Source organism: Pristiophorus japonicus, chromosome 2 (assembly GCF_044704955.1).
Source record: "Pristiophorus japonicus isolate sPriJap1 chromosome 2, sPriJap1.hap1, whole genome shotgun sequence".
Lineage (NCBI taxonomy): Eukaryota > Metazoa > Chordata > Chondrichthyes > Pristiophoridae > Pristiophorus > Pristiophorus japonicus.
Genome location: NC_091978.1, coordinates 226626517 through 226650859, shown reverse-complemented (window position 1 = coordinate 226650859; position 24343 = coordinate 226626517). Strand labels below are relative to the sequence as shown.

Below are 24343 nucleotides of genomic sequence, written 5' to 3'. Positions count from 1 at the left end.
CATTATTCCTAAAATGCTCTCCAACTGTGACATTCTCCACTTGACCCAATTCATTCCCCAGGACTAGATCCAGCAATACCTTCTTCCTCATTGGACAGGAAACATACAGATCAAGGGAATTCTCCTGAACACACTTCAGAAATTCCTCTCCTTCTCTGCCCTTAACACAACCACTGCCCCATTCAATATTGGGATAGTTAGAATCTCCCATTATCACTACTCTATAGTTCATGCACCCCTCAGTAATTTATTTGCAAATCTGCTCCTCTATCTCCTTTCCCACTATTTGGTGGCCGATAAAATACACCATAGCATAATAGCTCCTTTATTGTTTCTTAACTGCAACCAAATAGATTCTGTCTTTGATCCCTCAAGGACATTAACTCTTTCTAGCGCTGTAATATTTTCCTTAATCAAAACTGCTACCCCTCCCCCTTGTTTTCCTTCCCTATGTCCGCTGTGTCAGCCGCGGCTCAGTGGGTAGCACTTTCGCCTCTGAGTCAGTGCCTGAATCTGTTAATGGCCACCTTGGCCAAACCCAGGAGCCGTCTTATGAGGATGTCCTCTGACTTACCTCCCTTCCGCACCGGGTGACCAAGGATCAGGAGGGTGGAACTGAAGTACAGTCAAAGTTTGAGGAAAAGCCCCTTCAACTATATAAAGAGTGGCTGCAACCTCTCACACTCAACACATACATGGAAAATGGACTCCTCTGGGCTGCAGAAATTACAGGTGGCGTGGGAGTCCATGAACCTACTGAAAAACTTATTGCATGTGACGGCTCTGTGCAACACTCATCATGCCAAATCCCTGATGGAAAACGGGAGGACTTCTGTATAGAGATCCCTTTACTGGTAACCCTCACTGCCTCCAGATGCCAAGATGAGCGTGTCCGGATGGCAGACAAAGACGATGAAGTGGAGAGTGTGCAGGAGCAGCCCGTACAGGAAAGCCCTCCATGCAGAGTGGAATGGCATGGAGCAAATTTCCGAGAGATGGCTCAAGTTGTGGGGCGCCGGCTCCCGTGGGAGGTTACGAGCCCATCGGTTATGTATCCCTGGAGGATTTTAATTGCCGGGTTTTAGTGTCCCCCTCCCCTTTTATAGGGGGCACTTGTAAATTATATGATTTTAATGCCCAAAAGAAAATCACAAAAGAAAAAAAAACACAAAAAAAGCAACAAAAAAAAAACAAAAAAAGAGGGCAGTTATAAGTGTCTGGAGTGTCCCCCAGATCGGGGGGCACTCGATCGAATGTTTATTTTGTACCCCCCAAAAGAGTTGTATCCCTGGAGGAACAGTGTAGCTTTAAATGGAAAGCTGTCACACTTTGCCATTGGGCTTGTGCGCAGTGGCACGGTGACTGGCTTGATTCTGGGAGGCGGGCCGGAGGGCGGGGCCGGGGATTTGTCCAGAGCAACAGCTGAAAAGTGGAGTGGAGTGCAGGAAGGTGCGCCAATAAGCGGCGATGGCAGCAGAGCTGGCGGCTCAGTTGCAGAGAATAGTTGCCATGCTGAGCAGCGTGTGGGCAGTGCTGCCGGTGGCGCTTGCTGTCGTCCTGACTACCTGGGTGTGGTTTAACAGAGCCAGGCGCCAGGACAGCCCGGAGGAAGCCGGGCTCCAGAGCGCTTCCCCGGACACTGACCGCGACCGGGTAAAGAGCTGCCCCAAGGACAGAGGCAGCCGGCCGGAGGGGGTGGAGAGCTGGCAGGATGACCGTGCTGGTAAACATTAACTCGCTGTTTACACTGTTCTTTTGGTCTGGCCAAGCTTTAAGCTGCAGTTATATTCTGCAGGCCAGGCTCTTGATATTGGCCAACCTGGTTCGCAAATGACCTGAGCCTCACCGTGCCTTGCTGTCACCCTCTGCACTGAGCCGCTGCCGGCTCCCCAGGGCGGCCAGCCAGTGCATACACTGAGTTCACATCTCCCACTCCTTCCCGGCACCAGGATGGGTTGGGGGCTCTTGCTGAGTTTTAAATTCACACAGCACGAGTTTGTGCTTAAATTCTGATCCCAAGTCTGTGTACCTGCGGCCAATTCTGTCATTAGAATTGATTGAAATCAAACTGGGGTAGAAAGGTCAGTTATTCGGAATATATTCTAGATACAGAAACACTGAATCCTCTGATTTGCATTAATCTGCGTTACTTTAGCAAGGTGACGTTATTCGAAGTTTTAAAATATCATTACAGTCGCCAACTGAGATTATTTGACTAACTTTTTGTATTTAATACGCAGCGTGTGTGTAACTGGGCACTAGTGCTTCTGTTCATCTGAATTTGCGTAACACGAATATCGAATTATCTGAAGATTAAACAGGAGATGTCGGATAAGCGAATTATGCACTAGGCAGTTAAAGGTTGGTTTGAAGAGATTAGGAATCACTGGCCGGGGGTGAACCCATCAAACCGATCCGCTCGCGTGTCCTGCTGCCTCCAGCAAGGACCGACCAACATCTTCCCCTCGCTGCCGCTCCGCATTGCGCCAAAACCGCAGCGCACACTGCGCCCGAGTATCTCAAAGTTTTAAAAAACCTATGCGGTGTTCAGAGTAAACTGATAACAGGTTGGTGCTGTTTCAGCGTGCATGTGAATAGAGGTACTAATAATGCATCTCAGAGCCCACATATGTTTCAGGTCAGTATGTGCAGTGCGATTTACCAAAGGTTCTTTCAGGCCAGTCGGGCACATGGAGGTGTCAAATTACTCGTGTATGCTGATTTGTAGATTCCAGCTATCCTTAATTTACAATTGGCAATTCTCATGACACCATCTCGGATAAAACTCCATGATGGGGCCTCCTCTCCTGCAGATCAGAATTGCATTCTTTACATCCCAAATAATTTGTTGCTTATTATGTCAGCAAACTTGCCTGTTGCAGGGATTAATTGCCTAACTCGCAGGATTTTGGATATTGTATATCTGACAGTGCATTTTCATTCAAATAATCTTGAATTTAAAGACTTAAACCACATGTGTGCACACGTCTGTAAAATGATTTAATCTTTAATTGATTCTTTAGCAAACCAGACAAACATTGTTAAATAGAATTACTTTTCATTCTAGAAGTTTAGTTTATGTAAATTTATTCTTGAAGCAGGAACCTCATCAAATTGCTTTCCCTTGTTTAAATTGGAACCATGTTGTAAATAAGTTGTATTGTGGTAAAATATTAAATTGTTTGAATGCTGCTTCCATATTTTTGCCAGTGATTGTTTACTATTTGGGGTAAAGTTTTAAGTGGAAAAACTTGGTCTTTACAGATAAAGCTACACCTGCTGAGAAGGGCAATGCACCAGAGATCAAGGGAACAGAATTGAGAGTTGGTGTGCAACAGTCTCCAGTCAAACAAAATGCTACTGCTTTAGGAGCTAAAGACATTTCGGACACAGTGGTTAAGAATCTGAGAGAGACAGACTTTGGTCCTGCAGTGTCAAATAATCAGGATCTACCTGATTCCAGACAGACACAGAATTTTTGTGAGTCAAAAGAGTTTGTATGTGGTGCTCAATCAGTCCATAATGTGAGCATCACTGAAGAGTATAATTCTGGGGACGAGAAGGTTTATGTTTGTGAAACAATGAAGTCCACTATCAGTGTTGAAAATGTGTATGAAAAATCTGACCATAAAGATGAAGCTTTTGATCTAGATTCAGCACTTAATCAGAAATTTAGTGAAACAGGTTGTTTAAATGATGGTGGGGTGACTGATACTATCAGTGAAAGTAATGCTGACATGCCTAATGAGTTGAAATCTATTAAAACTGAAATGGAAAGAATAATCTTTGAAGAGCAGGTTAATGCTGAGTCAGAAAGAACAAATGTAAATTCAGAGCCTGAAAATATTTCCAGGAAAGTTGCTGCAGTATCCCCATTGCCCCTCAATAATGTCTCTGTGCATTTTAATGTTCACTATCTTACTTGCTCAAACTCTCAGATCCTTGCAGTGACGGGAAGCCATGAGTGTTTGGGGCAGTGGGAAACATATGTACCACTGAAACCAAACAAGGATAGATTCTGGTACAATTCCATTCTGGTCCCAGTGAATTCCAGGATTGAGTGGAAATATGTGATGGTGGAAAATGGAAAAATCCAGCGGTGGGAGGAATGCCTCAATAGGTGTCTGGTGACTGGCCATGAAGATTTAGAAATACATCAGTGCTGGGGTTACCATTGAATTGTAAACAGAAGTTGCAGCAACAAAATGCCCAAAATGGAGTGCACTAATCAGAGTTCAAGTTAGAGCTTTGAGTTCACCGAAGGGGAACTGAACTCCAGTGATTATGTAACTCCTCTCTTTCCATTGTCATAATTTTTAATATCTGTCAGCTGTTTCTTCTCGAGTCCTTCGATTTCAGATTATGTGGGCTGCCAGGATTTTCACTGCTAAAGGTTGTCTGTCTTGTCTCGTTTAGGTAACAATTTGATGCTGCTGAGATATGCTATCCACAAGAACCTTAACTGTCACTTCCTTCCAAAATTCCCATGGTAATCAGCTAACCTGAGTAAATAAGCATAGAATATTCAGACAGCTGGCATTTACTATAAATTTTTAATGGTGAGTAATAGAACCAGAATTAGATCGTGTTAACCTTTTTCTATTTCTACTATTTTAATCTGCATTTGTGGGAAATTTTTAATTTAAAAGATTTATAAATGGAAGTACCTCTAGAATTTCAATAAATTTATTTGCTTTCAGGTGAAAGGGTATTGAGTTTTCGCAAGATATTTAAACAGATGTGTTGACTTCCGCTTTGCTTGCCCCCCCCCCACAACAAGTCACACTTCTATATAGAAATAGATACAAGTTGAGCAGTAGCCTTGGAATCTATAGATTGTGTAATTAGAATACAGGTCTTATTTTTATAAGTGAGCATGTTTTGATGTTTTGCCACTTTCTACTTGAAGGAATACTCTTTTTTTTTTTTGAAGAGGTGCAAAGTTTGGAACTAAATGTTAAAATGGATTTATTGAAACCCAAGCTTTTTATATAAACTTGCATGTTGTGAATTTACCACCAAGTCATGCTACTGTAATGTAAAATCTCCCACTGTTTGTGGCATACTGGTGCTACATCCTATAGTGTATTGGTCATGTTGTGCTGTTCATACAATTGTTGATTCTAAATTAAATACCAAAAGGGACAAAACAGTCTGTGCTATTGCACTATATGGCACCTGTAGTTCAATCTACCCTAAACTGATGAGATTTAAGTCTTTTCTGAAGTTTTGTCTGAGTGTTGTATGCAACTAGTTTGAATAATCTCGACTCTGGTGCTAGTGCTCATACAAAATTGCCTACAATTTTCCAAACTCAGTAGGGTTGGTTGAGGTTGGAGTTCAAATAAATCTGGGATTGTATAGGGAACAGCTTCACCTTAACTTTGGATTTGAAAGATCATCATGGGTGCTGAAATAAATGTTTAATTCCTCATTTAGCACAAGTTTAATCTTAAACCCATATTGGGAGATAACATTACTTAAATTGTGTATACAAAATTAACTAATTCCTACCTAGAAAACACTGCAGGAAATAACCATAGTTCTAGTAGAGGAAAAAAACAAGCTTCCCTTCAGATGTGCCAAATCATAAATTTACTCTGAGGCCAACCATTTTATATTTTAAATTTCAGCTTTCCTTTTGAAAATTATTAGAAGTTTAATTCATGAACACTGACCACCTGTTGAAGACTGACATTTTAGTGATCAGATATATTACCATGGCAAATGTATAATCTAGAGCTTACAATGCAGAAAGTTTTACTATAGAGAAATGAGTGCCTTTTTATTATTTAAAAAAAAAAAATTCACAACACTGAAGTTAGTGCCCTCTATTTCCAATTTCACATTGTTGCACTGTTATCTTAACTGCCCTGGGTGCAGAGATCAGACCTGATTGTGTGTTTGTATAAAAGTGTATATACTGAAAACTCAAACTAAAATTTTCAACATGTCTGGAATTTCTCATCAGTAATGATGCATTTCCTGTATGTATCACTATGGGAACCAGTGAATTATAGAACATTCAGTGGTGCAGTACCAATCTACCAATGGGACTTGGGGGTATGAGTGTGCATTATCTGAATCTTTAGTAGTCTCGGAGCAAATGTGTGCACTTTTCACCATGTTATATTCCCACTAGAATGATGTACTGAAGGTGTCGACTTATTACCACTGCTGTGCCCTCCTCTTCTCCCCTCCCCCCCCCCCCCCCCAAAAAAAAAATTGCACATAGCTATCTTTTTTAGTTCTTTTCTCCTGTTGGCAAAGAGCAAAACTTGTTCTTTCCCAACCATAAAACCATTGCTTCATTTGGGCACATCCTATATCTATTAATGCTTAGTTCTGTTTTCCATTCCATCTATCTATCCCAATAGCAATTGTTGCAGAACCCAAACTAGAAACTACAAATTTCTGCCTCGCCGTTTAATTAAAAAAAACACTTTGGTTGGCCAGTATGCTCATTGTTCCCAGGCTTAGTTTATTTTTTTTAAAACTGGTATTAATGTTTAGTGTGCTTTCCTGTTCAATCAATACTGAACTTTCACATGGCCTTAAACATGTGTTCTAATTTTGTGCAGCATAGCCTGACCAAGAACTGATATATACACACACACCCTGGAAAATAGTAATCTAAAATGACTGTTAAAGTAATGAATCCATTCTTTGCCAAGACTATATCTCGTGTTTCAAACATCTGTGCTAGTTATCTACTGTTGGTGGTTGACACTTGTTCATAATTACTATGTATGGAATAAAGGCTACTGGCTATACTACCCCTCAAAGTTCCAACTGTTTCACCTCATTTTTCTATTGACTCTTAACCCAGATCTATAATTTTCATTAATACCTAAACTCCATATTTAATTTTTCTTAAGTTTTTTTTTTCATGCCTTGAGTTGAACAAAATGTGATGTGTATATGTAACCAGCTGCAGAGGTGTATGGAAAAGACACAAGCAATTCTAGCAGTTCATGGCTTGCTTGTCTTTCTCTTCTCACCTCACTCTTAGTCCACTAGTTTGTGTGACTTGTTCTGTTTTGACAATACACTATTTCTGCTTATTTAGCATACAAAGTACTTAAGCTAATGCAAAACTAAAATGTATGTTACTTTTGAATCTGGTAGTCAGTCCTGTATATATCCAATTATAACTAATTGCAACTGGCTAGATTGAATGAATAAAATGGGTTTCTCAGGCATTAAATAGCAGCAGATTTTATTTGTGTACTGCAGCGAGTCAAAAGCCATACACCGTAAGGAATAAAATGCAGAAACGTGGACTTCACTTCTTTAGCATTTTCTCTCTGTCTTTTACTCTCTTTATCCTCTTCTCTTGGCTTCTGATCATGGAGGACATTTCTGTAAATTAAATGTTAAATTCTGAAATAGTTTTGAAGTATTAAATTGTATTAACTTGAATGAAACCCTCAAATAAAGTTGTTACAAACAAACAGCTTTCTAAAATTTGTGTATTGGAAGCATGCACCAGAATAAGCCTCTTTTTGACTTTTAATGCTTTCCTTAATGGAGGGAGATACAAAGAACAGATCTTTTCAATGTTTTGAAATGTGAGCAAATTAAGTTACTATACCATGATTCTTCAGCTGAAGATCTTCCACCAGATTCTGCAGACCATCCAATTTGTTCTGCAGTTTCTTGCAAGCCTGCCCTGCATCCATCTGGTCAGTACCTGGAAGATATTATAACCTCTCAAATTACATCTGATGAGACATCAGATTACATCTATGGGTTTCCCACTACAGATAATTAAATCTCAGTAGAATTTGAATCACTTCCAGCTAAGGAGTATAGCTCTTCCTTTTGAATTCTCATTTCTAATACCTGTATCGATCTAAATACAGATGCCCATATGTAAGCTGTTCATGATTTTGTTTCTTCAACTAACTTGACTTGACTTAAATTTAACTTGCAAACTTCTTTTGTATTCTACTCCATTTAATCATAACTTGAATGTGCCATTTTAAGGAAGGTAATATTTTCTCTTGCAGTTTGTCTGTGGACTCTTGATGATGGCTCAGCAGCTATGAGGATTTTTTTTTTTGCTAAAGGTGCCCATCTACTTTATTGCCCATTTTTAGCTTGGTTTTAAGTCTTGACTGGATTTGCCAACTGTAAGTGTTAATCTTACAACAACTGAGCCAAAAATTCCGGTTGACCATGTAATCAATTAAGTACATTTGTCTGATATTCTTGCCTCCTATTTTTGAATACACGTGTTAACTTGCTTAGTGCGTCAACTTTTCAAAAACAAATCGGAGTCAAACACCCCCTGTTAAATGTTCATTTACTGATATTGTAACTAATTTCTAGGTTTGAAGCACCAATCAACAAAGGAGTGGTGAGAGGTTTAGGGAAGGAATTGGATTGTGATGCCTAGGTGGTTTAAGGTACACCTACCAGAGGTAGTGTAGAGTGGTATAAGGCTGTTAGCAGAATGAGAATTTTAATTTAAGACATTGGATAAGTGGAACTTGGTATATGACAGGAGATGGGCAGCAGGCTACAAAAAAAATTAAATAACTTTGTGGCTTTTTCCCCCCCTCTACAGCACACAATTGTTCTTACCGTTATTTTGGAAGTAAAGCTCATTTTCTGAATAGTGAGCTGGCAGGTAGCTTGTCCGTGAAGTGCACAGGTCGTCGAAGGCTGTGATTTCTCTTCTGTGTTCACATATTGAGCCAGTTAGCAAGGAAGATACTGGCGATCTCTCTGGAAGATTCTGCCGTGTGGGGGAGGAAGTGTAACATGGACTGCCTAATGAGTGGTCTGCTGTGGGAAGAAATGCATTTTGTATAAAGTTTAGCAACATTTAATTTGGTAATTGAAAAGAGCATAACTAACGGCTCCTCGAGCCTGCTCCACTGTTCAATAAGACCATAGCTGATCCTTGACTTCAACTCCACTTTCCTGCCCGATCCCCTTATCCCTTGATTTTCGAGTCCAAAAAATCTTATCAATCTCAGCCTTGAATATACTCAATGATTGCTCAATCACAACCTTTTTTGGGGTAGAAAATTCCACAGATTCACAACCTTGTGTGCCAATTTCTCCATCAGTTCTAAGTGGCCACCCCTTATCCTTTCTAGACTCTCCAGCCAGGGGCAACAGCCTCTCAGCATCTAACCTGTCAAGCCTCCTCAGAATATTGTTTCAAAGAGATCACCTCTCAATCTCTTCTCATAGGAAAACCCTCAAGAATCAGTCTAGTGAACCTTTCTTGCACCCCTTCCAAAACTGTAAAGTACTCCAGGTGTGATTTTTGCAGAATTGCAGCAAGACTTCCTTACTCTTGTACTCCAACCCCTTTGCATTAAAGCCCAATCTACCATCTGCCTTCCTATTTGCTTGCTGTGCCTGCATGTTAACGTTCTGTGTTTCATGTACAAGGATACTCCAATCCATCTGAACGCTGACATTTAATAGTTGTGCTTTTTTTTTCTATTCTTCCTACCAAAGTGAGTAACTTCACATTTCCCCAGATTCTACTCCACCTGCTTGCCTATTCACTTAACTTGTCTATAGCTCTGCATTCTCCTCATAGCTTACTTTCCCACCTAGCTTTGTATTGTCAGAAAACTTGGATATTATACTTGGTCCCTTCATCTAAGACATCAATATAGATTGTAAATAGCAGAGGCCCAAGCACTGATCCTTGTGGCACTCCACTAGTAACAGCCTGCCAACCTCAAATTACCCATTTATTCCTACTGTTTTCTGTCCTTTAACAATCCTCTATCTATGCTAATACTCTAACCCCATGAGGCCTTATTTTGTGCAACAGCCTTTTATGTGGCACCTTATTGATGCCTTTTGAAAATCCAGATATATTACATCCATTGTTCCCCTTTACCCTATTAGTTACATCTTCCAAAAAAGGTGTATAGTTGATCACTACTATTTTAGGTGCATCAACGTATAGGAGTTGCTGCCATCAGATCAACAGAGAACTGATATTTCTGACTTGATTGATCAAAATAAGTAATTACACGTGTGCACATCTTTAAAATCTTATGTAACTGGAGTCAACATGAGTTTGTTTGGTCCTGCTCAACTGGCTTGGATGAAGTTTCATTGAAATGCTGAAGTAGCTAGATGCAAGCAAATGTTTGTGCTTACAACAACTTTCATTTAGCACTTTTGACATTGGGAAATTATACTATGTGCTTCAGAGGAGCGTAAGTCAGGGAAATCTTGCTTCCTGCAGATGATTGTTGGTAACTTGATTTTGTAATTTTAATGTGGGTATTTCATGTTAAAGTCCCATTAAGTCAGTGTCTTTGTCCCCCAAATGGTGATGTGTAGGCCTCCCCTCCATAAATGATCAGCTCAAATACCTTCAACGCAACCTTTGTGCTAGCTGTGGACTAATTCATATTAAGACTATTATTTTTAAATGGATCCTCTGTTCATTGCGTTCGGAGCACTGTTTATTGCAATTGGCTTATTTGTTAGAACTAGATCAAGAACTTCAAAAATGGATACAAAATGCTACTTTCTAACATCTCATTATGGCATGACTGGAAGGGGGGAAAAGTATTTTAAAAAGCCCAACATCTACATACAACAGAGTAAATAGACGATCATCACTTGAGCCAAACCGAATTCTTACTACTTTAAGCACAAACAGGATCTGGATGAAACTGTTTTGCTCTCTTCCCCTAGTAAGGTAGAGTAACTCTGACATAAAGATGTCTGGGCTTGGTATTTGAAGCCAGAGCTGCTTTGCCCTTCGTGTAAGATAACATTGTTGATGGCTATTGGAGACATTGGTCAACTAGAAAGCCTTTCTACACATTTTGGACATGTCCAAGTTTTTAAAAACTTAAAATAAATCTACAGCGAACACAGGCACAGAATTTCCTGCAACAGCAAGATTGACTATGCTGTAAATGCCACCATTTTGTGTGCTGATTACCACCTTGCTAATATACACTTATAGGATTTTATGGCACAAACAGCCCATTTGGACCAACCAGTCCATATCGGCATTTATGATCAAATCGAGCCTCCTCCAGTTTTGCCTCGTCTAAGTTTATCAGCATAACCCGCCCTCCCTTCCTTCTCCCTCATGCTTATCTAGCCTCCCCTTAATTGCATCTATACTATTTGCTTCAACCACTCCATGGTAGTGAGTTCCACATTCTCACCATTCCAGGTAAAGCATTCCCTGTTGGATTTCTTGGTGACTCTTTCATATTGATGACCTCTAGTTTTACTCTTGCCCACAACTGGAAAAACACTCTCTGGATCCACTTTCATAATTTTATAGGTTACCCCTCGGCCTTCTCTTTTTCAAGAGGAGACCTTTCCGGATAGGTATTTACTCCAACTCCTAGTTTTCTAATTAGAAGTGAATCAGAAGCAGCGCAACAATTCGACATTCTCAAAGAAACCAACTCGCGCAATAGGGGTTTATTTCTTATGAAATAATTTAGCAAATAACGAAGTCAATTCTCAATTAACCAATTATCCCTTTATTAACATGGTAATGTGATATCGCACACTCAGCAGCAGGATACTGCCCTCCAATATCTTTCACTGCATCCAATGAGAATGTGACTTTCCAGACTATTGAGCAGTTTTAAAACTTTTATGATTTCTTGCTTCAGGCTGCATTATTTTACATTTATCCAAAATTATGGTCTTGGTCTAATACAAAAACATTTCTGATATAACATTTGGATTTTTTAAATGAAATTCTGCCTCAGTTGGAATATAGCGCATAATTTTGTCACACTCCCCAAGTTTTTAAATGTATGGGAAACATCACATTGCCTGAGACTATAAACAATGTATATTTTAATGGAACGATGCCTATAAGGCGTGGAGACGATGGCAGATGTTTTGTTTGTAAATGTCTTCGGAAAATGAGTTTAAAACTCAAACGTTTAAGTGCAAACAAGACTACGATAAATCTTTTGTGTGTTGCTGAACCTTGTTGGGTTCATTGTAGAAGAATCTACAGTGATGTAAAATGAGATTATTGGGGAATTGCAGGACAATGAGTTGGGTTTTTTTGTTTCCATTTCTGCCCAGTTATTTCTATTATCCTGTGTGTAAGTAACTCTGAGGTTGACATCCCAGTCCAGCTACAGCCACTTTACACAACTGACCAGATAATTGATGAATTGGAGCTGTGGGACTGCAGACAAGTACCTGAGGTATACAAATGCAACCTGTAAATAAACTAGTTTATTGCTACAAGAAACTGCACATCAATTTAAAGGTGGTCTCCTTTTGAGCAGACTTGACTGGCCACTTTTCTATTGTGTTTTGGTTGTGGCAGCCAATGCTGGCAGCAAGAAAGCTGCTGGTCCCACTTAAACATATTAAGTCTTCCAGCTTAGACAGAAGGAACACTCCAGAGCAGATACTTCATTTTTGTTTTCATGAGCACCACTAGTTTCCTACTGTTTTTCATTTCTGTATATTTTTAACTTTTGTAATAAAATTAACTGGTAGGTTTGACCTGAACTATATGGTCGGACAGCCTTTTTTTTTTAGTAAGGAGGGTAGACATCCTACGTGACTCCTCTGGAGTCAGGAAGGTTTTCTTAAGGTAAGTGTTTTCATTTTTTTTTCTGCATTGGTGACTAATTTGTCAACGGTTGAAAAAAATGACCTAAAAAAATTACTATGGTATTGGCTTCTTCAATTCCCATTTTATACAAGCGATTTTAAAAAGCAGCTTCACTCAGAAATAATGTCTCAGCTTAATAGATTTGTTACAAAAAGTCAGTTTGTCTGCCTGATTCAATGAAGGGGTCTAGGCATTCAACTCAAATACAAACATCTTGTGGGATTTGTTCAAATATGTATTTAATCTGCAACTTGTTTAAATTTGCTTGGTTCTGGTCATTTTGAAGATGACAATTTGATAAATATCAACAGGAATGTGAGCTTTTGAGAGAGGGTCTGTAGACGGAGAAAGATATTTGCTATATATATCATCGACTAATTTGATTGTGTTCTTTTGATGTAAGAAAGGGTGGTGAGGGCAGTGCAGTTGATATTGTTTATGGACTTGCAAAAGTCTTTCATAAAATATCACCTTAGACTTGTTAGCAAAATTGAAGCCCACGGGATAAAAAGGGCAGTAGCAGCATGGATAGAAAATTGGCTAAAGGATAGAAAACTGATTTTTTTTAAAAAAATATAGTGAATGGCTCTGTTTAGGACTGGAGGGAGATATACAAGGTGGTGGTGAAGGGTTCAGTACTATAACGAGGGGACACAGATTGAAGGTAAATAGCAAAAGAACCAGAGGTGCCATGAGAATTTTTTACGTAACTAGGTTAGGATTTAGAATGCATTGCCTGATGGTGGTGGAAGGAAATTCATTAGTGGCTTTCAAAAGGGAATTGGATAAATACTTGGAGAAAAAAATTGCAGTGATATGGAGAAAGTCCCACTCCCAGGCTCTAACTGTGCCCACTTGTTATAGAATCAATGTTTACAGCACAAGAGGTGGCCATTCGGCCCATCGAACGAATGACTGCTTTCTGCAAGAGCCCTTTCCCTGCAGCCCTGCAAATATTTTTCCTTCAGATAATTATCCAATTCCATTTTGAAAGTCACAATTTAATCTGCCTCCACCTTTTCGGGCAGTGCATTCCAGATCATAACCACTCGCTGCGTAAATAGTTTTTCCTCATGTCGCCTTTTGGTTCTTCTACCAATGTCCTTTAAATCTGGTTCCTTAAAAGAGCCAGCGTGGACTCAATGGGCCGAATGGGCTCCTGTGCTGTACTATTCTGATTGATTCCATGATTCTATATTCTTTAGCTGTTAGCTAAATTTAAAGTCTAGTGTGTAGCTGTTTCTTTTGGAAGATGAGAATGATTGTGAAAGCAGGGGGTAGAACCAGTAACTGAAGTAAAATGAAGGGGGTCTTTGTTCATTCCATGGATACATTTGGCATATACCTAGAGATGTGGCCAAATAAAAATGCTCTCGGGGACATGGGGAATTAAGGTTCACCCATGAGGCCTCTGAAACATGGACACCAGACCTAATTTAAAGTAAAGAAATCCAAAAAAACATTAGACTAATATTTACTTTTATCATCGGCTTCTCCCAGGAGACATCTAAAGTCTGAGAGACAGTCACCAGTGGGAATATTTCAATACTCACAAACAGACTGAGCTGGTTGTTGTAACTAGTAACAAGCAAAAGTATTAGAAATATTTGTGCCAGAAATAAATCAAAGCTAAAAGTGCCAAACACTGTTTGTTTAAATATAGGCTATTTCTTGTCTTACATTGGGACATAAAGGATACTGAGCATCACCTGAAGTTCATGAGTCATTTTTTAATTTAATGGATCATTTCCTCTTGTAACTCTCTGGTACTCATTCCATAGGTTCTCTCTTGTGCTCTCTCTGTCATAGAAACATAGAAAATAGGTGCAGGAGTAGGCCATTTGGCCCTTCAAGCCTGCAGCACCATTCAATAAGATCATGGCTGATCATTCCTTCAGTACCCCTTTCCTGCTTTCTCTCCATACCCCTTGATCCCTTTAGCCGTAAGGGCCATATCTAACTCCCTCTTGAATATATCCAATGAACTGGCATCAACAACTCTCCACGGCAGGGAATTCCACAGGTTAACAACTCTGAGTGAAGAAGTTTCTCCTCATCTCAGTCCTAAATGGCCTACCCCCTTATCCTAAGACTATATCCCCTGGTTCTGGACTTCCCCAACATAGGGAACATTCTTCCCGCATCTAGCCTGTCCAGTCCAGTCAGAATCTTTTGTTTCTATGAGATCCCCTCTCATCCTTCTAAACTCCAGTGTATAAAGGCCCAGTTGATCCAATCTCTCCTCATATGTCAGTCCTGCCATCCCTGGAATCAGTCTGGTGAACCTCCGCTGCACTCCCTCAATAGCAAGAACGTCCTTCCTCAGATTAGGAGACCAAAACTGAACACAATATTCCAGGTGGGGCCTCACCAAGGCCCTGTACAACCGCAGCAAGACTTCCCTGCTCCTATACTCAAATCCCCTTGCTATGAAGGCCAACATACCATTTGCTGCCTTCACCGCCTGTTGTACCTGCATGCCAACTTTCAATGACTGATGAACCATGACACCCAGGTCTCCCTGCACCTCTCCTTTTCCTAAGCTGCCATTCAGATAATATTCTGCCTTTGTGTTTTTGCCTCAAGTGGATAACCTCACATTTATCCACATTATACTGCATCTGCCATGTATTTGCCCACTCGTCTAACCTGTCCAAGTCACCCTGCAGCCTCTTGGTGTCTTCCTCACAGCTCACTGCCACCAAGTTTAGTGTCATCTGCAAACTTGGAGATATTACTCAATTCCATCATCTAAATCATTAATGTATATTGTAAAGAGCTGGGGTCCCAGCACTGAGCCCTGCGGCACTCCACTAGTCACTGCCTGCCATTTTGAACAGGACTCGTTAATCCCGACTCTCTGCTTCCTGTCTGCCAACCAGTTCTCTATCCACATCAGTACATTATCCCCAATACCATGTGCTTTGATTTTGCACACCAATCTCGTGTGTGGGACCTTGTCGAAAGTCCAAATACACCACATCCACTGGTTCTCCCTTGTCCACTCTACTAGTTACATCCTCAAAAAATTCTAGAAGGTTTGTCAAGCATGATTTCCATTTCATAAATCCATGCTGACTTGGACCAATCCTATCACTGCTCTCCAAATGTGCTGCTATTTCATCCTTAATGATTGATTCCAACATTTTCCCCACCACCGATGTCAGGCTAACTGGTCTATAATTACCCATTTTCTCTCCCTTTTTAAAAAAAGTGGTGTTACATTAGCAACCCTCCAGTCCATAGGAACTGATCCAGAGTCGATAAACTATTGGAAAATGATCACCAATGCCTCCACTATTTATAGGGCCACTTCCTTAAGTATTCTGGGATGCAGACTATCAGGCCCTGGGGATTTATCGGCCTTCAATCCCATCAATTTCCCTAACACAATGTCCCGCCTAATAAGGATAACCTTCAGTTCCTCCTTCTCACTAGACCCTCGGTCCCCTAGTACATCGGGAAGGTTATTTGTGTCTTCCTTTGTGAAGACAGAACCGAAGTAAGTGTTCAAGTGGTCTGCCATTTCTTTATTCCCCATTATAAATTCACCCGAATCCGACTGCAAGGGACCTACGTTTGTCTTTACATATCTATAGAAGCTTTTGCAGTCAGTTTTTATGTTTCTGGCAAGCTTCCCCTCATACTCTCTCTTCCCCCTCTTAATTAAACCTTTTGTGCTCCTCTGCTGATTTCTAAAATTCTCCCAGTCCTCCGGTTTGCTGCTCTTTCTAGCTAATTTGTATGCCTCTTCCTTGGAATTAATACTATCCTTAATTTCCTTTTGTTAGCCACGGTTGAGCCACCTTCCCTGTTTTATTTTTACTCCAGACAGGGATGTACAATTGCTGAAGTTCATCCATATGCTCTTTAAAGGTTTGCCATTGCCTATCCACCGTCAACCCTTTAAGTATCATTTGCCAGTCTAATCTAGCCAATTCGTGCCTCATACCATCAAAGTTACCTTTCCTTAAGTTCAGGACCCTAGTTTCTGAATTAACTTTGTCACTCTCCATCTTAAGGAATTCTACCATAATATGGTCACTTCCCCAAGGGGCCTTGCACAACAAGATTGCTAATTAGTCCCGTCTCATTACATATCACCCTGTCTAGGATGGCCAGCTCCCTGGTTGGTTCCTCGACATATTGGTCGAGAAAACCATCCCTAATACACTCCAGGAAATCCTCCTCCACCGCATTGCTACCAGTTAGGTTAGCCCAATCAATATGTAGATTAAAGTCACCCATGATTACTGCTGTACCTTTATTTCACACACCCCTTATTTCTTGCTTGATGCTGTCCCCAACCTCACGACTACTATTTGGTGGCCTGTACACAACTCCCACTAGTGTTTTCTGCCCTTTGGTATTCTGTAGCTCCACCCATACCGATTCCACATCATCCATTCTATGTTCTTCCTTACAATTGCATTAATTTCCTCTTTAACCAGCAACGCCACCCGCCTCCTTTTCCTTTTTGTCTGTCTCCCTCCGAAATGCTGAATACCCTTGTATGTTGAGTTCCCAGCATTGGTCACCCTGGAGCCATGTCTCCGTGATGCCAATCACATCGTATCCGTTAACTGCTATCTGCACAGTTAATTCATTCACCTTATTCCGAATACTCCTTGCATTGAGGCACAGAGCCTTCAGGCTTGTCTTTTTAACAAACTTTGCCCCTTTAGAATTTTTCTGTAAATTGGCCCTTTTTGTTTTTTGCCTTGGGTTTCTCTGCCCTCCACTTTTACTATTCTCCTTTCTAGCTTTTGCTTCTATCACCATTTTATTTCCCTCTGTCTCCCTGCATAGGTTCCCATCCCCCTGCCATATTTAATTCCTCCCAAACAGCACTAGCAAACACTCCCGCGTTCTCTCGCGCGCTCTCTCTCTCTCTCTCTCTCTCTCTCTCTCTCAAGCTCTGTCTCCCTCTGTCGCTCTATTCTATATTTCCAAACATGTCTGTATAGCTCACCCATGTTCCCTTCCTGATGCAATAAATTTCAAGTGGATGACTGAAATGGGGGCTCAGAGGGAAATGTGACGGGCAAAATCAAGGAATGGGAGAGAAGGGGATTGGGGCTCGGCCAGGGGAAGAATGGAGACAAACATTTTCTGCAGAGCCGGGACCAGCAGCAACATGGTGAGTGGGAGTGGCTCTCAAATGGGAGCTGCCTTTTAAAGGGGTAAATGAAACCTGGGAATCTTAATGTGGGTAAATAGTAAGATTGTTTCCATTAGTGGTTTGAATGGAGAACAAGGACGAAAACCAAGGATTCTCATTGGAGGAACCAAGGGGGAAGAAACATAGGCCCCAAGCTTCCACATGATTTGCTCCTGATTTTTAGGAGCAACTATTGTAGAACGGAGTATCTTAGAAATCGGAATTCTCGTTATTTTAGTTTGTTCCAGTTCTAGTCAGTTAGAACAGTTTCACTTTGGAACAGAATTTTTTTTTCAAAAGGGGGCGTGTCCGGCCATTTACACCTGATTTCAAAGTTTCGTGGGTGAAAACTTACTCCAAACTAACTTAGAATGGCGTAAGTGAAGATTTTTGTACGCTCGAAAAAACCTTGTCAACACTTTAGAAAATCAGGCGTAGGGAATGGTGGTGGGGGGAGGGTGTTTAAAGGGAAGTTTAAAAACATTAAACACTTCAGTTTTACAAATAAAGAGTCATCAATAATAAATGATAAATACATCAATGATTTATTGGTTGATATAATCAAAAAAAATTTATAATTAAAAAAAAATAAAACATTTTCTATTTATCGACTGCAACACCGGGAGCCCTCCAACAGCGTGCTGGGATCCCCCCCCCCCCCACAGTGTGTCTCTGTCAGTGTCTCTATCTCTCTGTGTCTCATTCTCTGTCAGTGTCTGTTTCTGGGAGGGGGAGAGATGAAGGGAGATAATGGGATGGGGGGGGGGGGGGGGGAGAAAAGAGAGAGAGAGAGATGAAGGGAGATAATGGGGAGGGGTGGGGGAGAGATGAAGGGAGATAATGGGGAGGGGTGGGGAAAGATGAAGGGAGATAATGGGGAGGGGTGGGGAGAGATGAAGGGAGATAATGGGGAGGGGGGGGAAGAGATGAAGGAGATAATGGGGAGGGGGAGAGATGAAGGGAGATAATGGGGGGGGGGAAGGGAGATAATGGGGAGGGGGGGGAAGAGATGAAGGGAGATAATGGGGAGGGGGGGGAAGAGATGAAGGGGGAGAGGTGAAGGGAGATAATGGGGATGAAGGGAGATAATGGGGAGGGGAGGGGTGGGGGGAGATAATGGGGAGGGGTGGGGAGAGATGAAGGGAGATAATGGAGAGGGGTGGGGAGAGATGAAGGGAGATAATGGGGAGGGGTGGGGAGAGATGAAGGGAGATAATGGGGAGGGGTGGGGAGAGATGAAGGGAGATAATGGGGAGGGGTGGGGAGAGATAATGGGGAGGGGTGGGGAGAGATGAAGGGAGATAATGGGGAGGGGTGGGGAGAGATGAAGGGAGATAATGGGGAGGGGGGGGAGAGATGAAGGGCGATAATGGGGAGAAAGGAAATGTGGGGGGGGGGGGGGGAGGGAGGCTGAACGGGCTGGGCCCGAGACTTCGGGCAGGGCCCGTCCCAGCACCAGATTTACAGGTAGGTGGCGTCGGGTCGGTGGTGGGAGTTTGGGTCGGGGGGAGGGAGGGAGGGAGGGAGGTCAGGTCGGATCCAGTCCGGGGACAGTGGGGGGGGGGGGGGGGGGGAGCGGGTGTCGTGTCTGGTCCGGGAGGGGGGGAAGCGGGTGTCTGGTCCGGTCCGGGGGCAGGGGGGAGTGGGTGTCGGGTCCGGTCCGGAGGCGAGGGTGGAGCGGGTGTCGGGTCCGGTCCGCAGGGGCGGGGGTCCAGTCCGGGGGCGGGGGGAGCGGATGTCGTGTCTGGTCCGGGAGGGGGGAAGCGGGTGTCTGGTCCGGTCTGGAAGAGGGAGTCGAGTCGGGTCAGGAGGAAGCAGGAGCTGGCCGTGGGAGGAGCCTTATTCACGCAGCCCCAGTGAGGCCATTCGGCCAGGGCTCGGGGCTGCGTGCTTTGGGCCCCTCCCACACAGTTTCGGGCGCCTGGAGCTACTGCACTTGCGTGCCCACTGGATGAGGGAAAAGCCTGCAGCATGGATGAGCAGGCTCACCATGGTGCAGGAGGCCATTCAAGTGGGGGGAGTGAAAGGGAATGTAGTTATGGTAGGGGACAGTATAGTCCGAGGGACTGGGAGTTTCGAAGATCGTGTTGCCAGGGTTAAAGACATCTCACGGCTGGAGAAGAACTTGGAATGGGAAGGAAGATCCAGTTGTTATGGTCCACGAGGGAACCAACAACATAGGTAGAACTAAGAATATAGAATTGGGGTCCAAATTAAAAAGCAGAACCTCAAAGATGATAATCTCTGGATTGCTACCTGAGCCACACGCCAACTGATATAGGGATAAACAGATTAGAAAGTTGAGTGGTGTGGGAGGCAGGGGATTGTTTCATGGGGCACTGGCACCGGTAATGGGGAAAGAGGGAGCTGTTCCGTTGGGACGGGCTCCACTTGAACTAGCTTGGAACCAGTGTCCTCAAATCTAAACTATGGCAGTAACAAGGCTTTAAACTAATGGGGGTTGGGGGGGGGTAGGAGGGAGAAAGGAAGAGAGGAAGAGGATTCAGGAAAGAGTAAATTTTAAAAGCAGCAAAAGAAATGTCAAGGCTCTAGAGCAGAGTTTGGGGTAAAAATAAACCGATCGTTGGGGACAATGTAGCGAAGGTAATAGGGCATTACTGATTAAGGTGACATTGGGAAAAATAGAAGAAAAAGCTAAAGGCACTATGGGCTGGATTTTCAGCAACCTTCCACCGGGTTTTTTGGTGGTATTTTGCTGTTTTGGGCAGGAAATGCCCTGAAGTCATGCGCCTGCGGCTGTGAAATAATGCTTGGCAGCGGACCGCTGATGTGCAAGACTGGAAAAAGCACTTTCGCCCAGCGGTCACCTGTAGACAGGACTAGAAAAACCTGTGTGCAGCCTTGGAACGGCAGTAGGTATGAAATCCTGCAAAAAAGGTAAATTAAAGGTCTTTCATAAAAAATTTTTTTGCAGCAATTCACTAGAAAAGTGTCTTGTGAATGTTTTGTGATTTAAAAAAAAAATATATATATATTTTGGAGGAAAAAGTGTTATACCCGCTCCCTAGGCCCAACTCTCAGGAGTATCGGCCTCTGAGAAGTTATAGAAAATTCGTGGTTTGTGCTGCAAAACTTCATGCAACGCAGATTTTTACTGCCGGGCGCTATTTTTCCCCGAATGTTCGGCCTCAATCATAGCGGAGTCATAGCTGCTTTTTTTGGGTTTTTTTTAAAAACCCTGACCTAAAACAGAATTTCTAGCCTGGTATATCTGTGCGTGAACCATTTGCAGCAAAATAGATGAATTAATAGCGCAGATAGAAATTATTAGGTTTGATCTAATAGCCATTACGGAGATGTGGTTGTAAAGTGACTACGGTTAGGAAGTAAATATTCAAGGATACTTAACTTTGAGATAGGCAAAATGGAAAAGGAGGAGGGGTAGTTCTGATAAAGGATAGGATAAAGACAGTAGAGTGAAAGGATCTTGGCTCAGAAAATCAAGTAGTAGAATTAGTTTGGGTGGAGCTAAAACAGCAAGGGGCAGAAAACATTGGTGGGAGTTGTTTATAGGCCCCCAAACAGTAGTGGTAATGTAGGGCATAGTATAAATCAGGAAATTAGAGGTGCATGTAACAAAAGTAATACAATAATCATGGAGTTTGATCTACATAGACTAGGCAAACCAAATTTGCAGTAATAGTGTGGAGGATGATTTCATGTATGTATACATAATGGTTTTCTAGATCAGTGTGTTGAGGAACCAACTAGAGAACAGGCTATTTTAGATCTAGTTTAGTGCAATTGAAGGGGTTCATTAATAACCTTGTACAAAAGGGTCCTTAGGGAAGAGTGGCCATAATATGAACGAATTTTACATTTAGTTTGAAAGTGATTTAGTTGAATCTGAAACTAGGGTCTTAAATCTAAACAAAGGAAACTATGTAGGTATGAGGGGAAAGATTGGGAAACTGCATTAAAAGGTATGACAGTAGACAAGCCATGGCTAGCATTTAAAGAATTAATACATAATTTATAACAAACATGCATTCCTTTAAAGGCACAAAATCTCTACAGGAAAGGTGGTCCAACTGTGGCTAACAAGAGAAGTTAGATAGTATTCGATCAAAGGAAGAGGCTTGTGTTGCCAAAAAGAGCAGTAAGGTGTGAAGATTTTAGAATTCAGCAAAGGAGGACCAAGAAATTGATAAAGGTAAAATAGAGAGAGTAAACTAGCGGGAGACATAAAAACAGACTCCAAGCTTCTATAGGTATGTAAAAAGGAACAGGTTTGCAAAAGTAAATTTGGGTACCCTTACAGGCTGAGACAGGAGAAATTATAATGGGAATAAGGAAATGGAAGAGAAATTAAACACATACATTGTCTGTCTTTAGTTGTCATATTCCAAAATTCCATAGATTCCAGAACGGTTCCTGCAGATTGGAAGGTAACAAATGTAACTCTGCTATTTTAAGAAAGGAAGGAGAAAGAAAATGGAGAATTACAGAACAGTTAGCCTGACATCAGTAGTAGAGAAAATGCTGGAATCTATTAAGGCTGGAATCTATTAAGACAGGGCACTTCAAAAATAATAGGATTGGAAGGAGTCAATGTGGATTAATGAAAGAGAAATCATGTTTGATAAATCTGTTAAGTTTTTTGATATTGTAACTAGCAGAATAGATAAGGAGGGGACCAGTGAATGTGGTGTATTTGGATTTTCAAAAAGCATTCAATAAGGTGCCACACAAGAGGTTATTAAACAAAATTAGGGCTCGTGGGATTGGGGGTAATATACTAGCATAGACTGAGGATTGATTAACGGACAGAAAACAGAGTAGGAATAAATGGCCTACAAATTGGTCGAATAGCTCATCCTCAACTGAATAAAACTGGCTTTAGAAGCTGCCTTCCCAAATGAGCAGGTGGGCTTGAGGGAAGTTGGTCTGATTGGGTCCTTGCACTCTCAACCCCTGATGTAGCAGAAGACTGGAGCTGCCTTCATAGACTGGTCAGTGGCATACAACACTGGCGCAAAGGCCTGCTACTGACTCTTCCAATAATCATGCATTGCCGTAAAATACTCAGGCTTCTCAACACCCTAATGAGCAACAGCAAGTTCCACGTCCTATCTTGATGACAAAACCAGCCAAACACAGACGTTCAACTGTCTGCCACAGGGATTGGTGCTCACATCTATACTGTGAACATGCCCTGCACCAAATCACAAAAATTCGCATATGCCAGTTCGCAACACTAGTGGAAGTAAGTTGAATGCTAACAAGCGATCTGGACCAAGTGGAATGCTACTTCTGGACCTGATGCTTCTGTCCCAATCCAGAGAAGACAGTTGTTGGCGTTCCATCTAAACAATGCTGCTGGGAAAGAACTCAAATATTTCCTTCTGTGAAAGGCAACTTACCCATGAGCCCTGCCCAAAATACCTGGGTGCTAACCTGGACAGGACTCTGCCTCACTCTCATCTCACCAAAATGTAAAAACCAGGGTGAACCTGGTCCAGAACTCACTGGAATGTCATGGGGGAGCATAGCCAGAACACTTTGCACAATAGTGGCCCTAATCTGCTGCAGAATGTTGCTCTGCCTCATGGACCTGCAGCTGCCACACAAACATTGTGAATGTGCAGCTAAATGCTGCCATTAGGACAGTATCAGGAACGCTCAAGTCCACTCCAACTGAGTGGCTCCCAGTGCTGTCCCACATTGCCCAGCCTGCCATTCACCGTGATGCCACTGCTCCGTGAGATGGAAAAAATCATGAGCAACTTCGACCTTCCCGTTCACGAAGACTTGAAAACCCATTGAGACCACTGAACATCGCGCCGATCATTCTAGGAAACAGCAGCCAATCTTAATGCAGCTGGTATCGACCAACTATCCAGATGGACGGAATTGTGGAACACATGCAACAAAGAACCAACATCTCATCACTGACCCAACAACCGAGGTCTCTGGCTTCGACCCCTCCCCTTTCAGCATTCCGAAGGGACCGCTCCCTCCGCGACATCCTGGTTCACCCCCAGCACCGCCTCCCCTTCCCACAGCACCTTTCTATGCAAATGGAGGGGATGCAATACCTGACATTTTACCTCCTCCCTTCCCACTGTCCAGAGCCCCAAACACTCCTTGCAAATGAAACAGCGATTTACTTGTACCCTTTTTCAATTTAATGTACTGTATTCACTGCTCACTGTGGTCTCCTATAAATTAGGGAGAACAAATGCAGATTTGGGTGACCGCTTTGCAGAACACCTCCATTCAGTCCATAAGCGTGACCCCGAGCTTCCAGTCACTTTAATTCTCTGCTTCACTCCCACTCTGATCCCTCTAACCTCGGCCTGTTACACGGCTCCAATGAAGCTCAACGTAAGCTCGAGCAACAGTACCTCATTCATTTAGGCATTTTACAGTCTATAGTCGATGTATTCACTGAGGCATATGAAAGCATAGGCCTTACGCTTAACATCCATAAGACAAAGGTCCTCCACCAGCTTGTCCTCGCCACATAGCACTGCCCCCCTCAGTCCTCAAGATTCACGGCGCGGCCCTCGACAACATGGACCACTTCCCATACCTCGGGAGCCTCTTATCAACAA

At 42.3% G+C, this 24343-nt stretch overlaps 2 protein-coding genes across 5 annotated transcripts in view; one reads left to right on the top strand and one right to left on the bottom strand.

Annotated features, from left to right (window-relative positions):
- Positions 1-1428: 1428 nt before the first annotated feature.
- On the top strand, positions 1429-7412 carry stbd1 (starch binding domain 1). Its single transcript, XM_070871040.1, has 2 exons — positions 1429-1723; positions 3265-7412. Exons 1-2 carry the CDS (start codon positions 1468-1470, stop codon positions 4176-4178), a joined length of 1170 nt encoding a protein of 389 aa, XP_070727141.1. The 5' UTR covers positions 1429-1467; the 3' UTR covers positions 4179-7412.
- The window catches only part of LOC139244536 (coiled-coil domain-containing protein 158-like), a 319231-nt gene continuing 302128 nt past the window's right edge, over positions 7241-24343 (bottom strand). For 3 of the 4 annotated variants that reach the window (XM_070871035.1, XM_070871037.1, XM_070871038.1), the window contains 3 exons: positions 8590-8793; positions 7595-7693; positions 7241-7362 (listed from right to left, as the gene is read on the bottom strand). In XM_070871035.1, coding sequence (XP_070727136.1) covers positions 7286-7362; positions 7595-7693; positions 8590-8793 — 380 coding nt within the window. In that variant the 3' untranslated portion in view covers positions 7241-7285. Of the gene's footprint in view, positions 7363-7594; positions 7694-8589; positions 8794-24343 lie in introns of those variants that run through there. The other variant, XM_070871039.1, reaches the window with a different exon arrangement.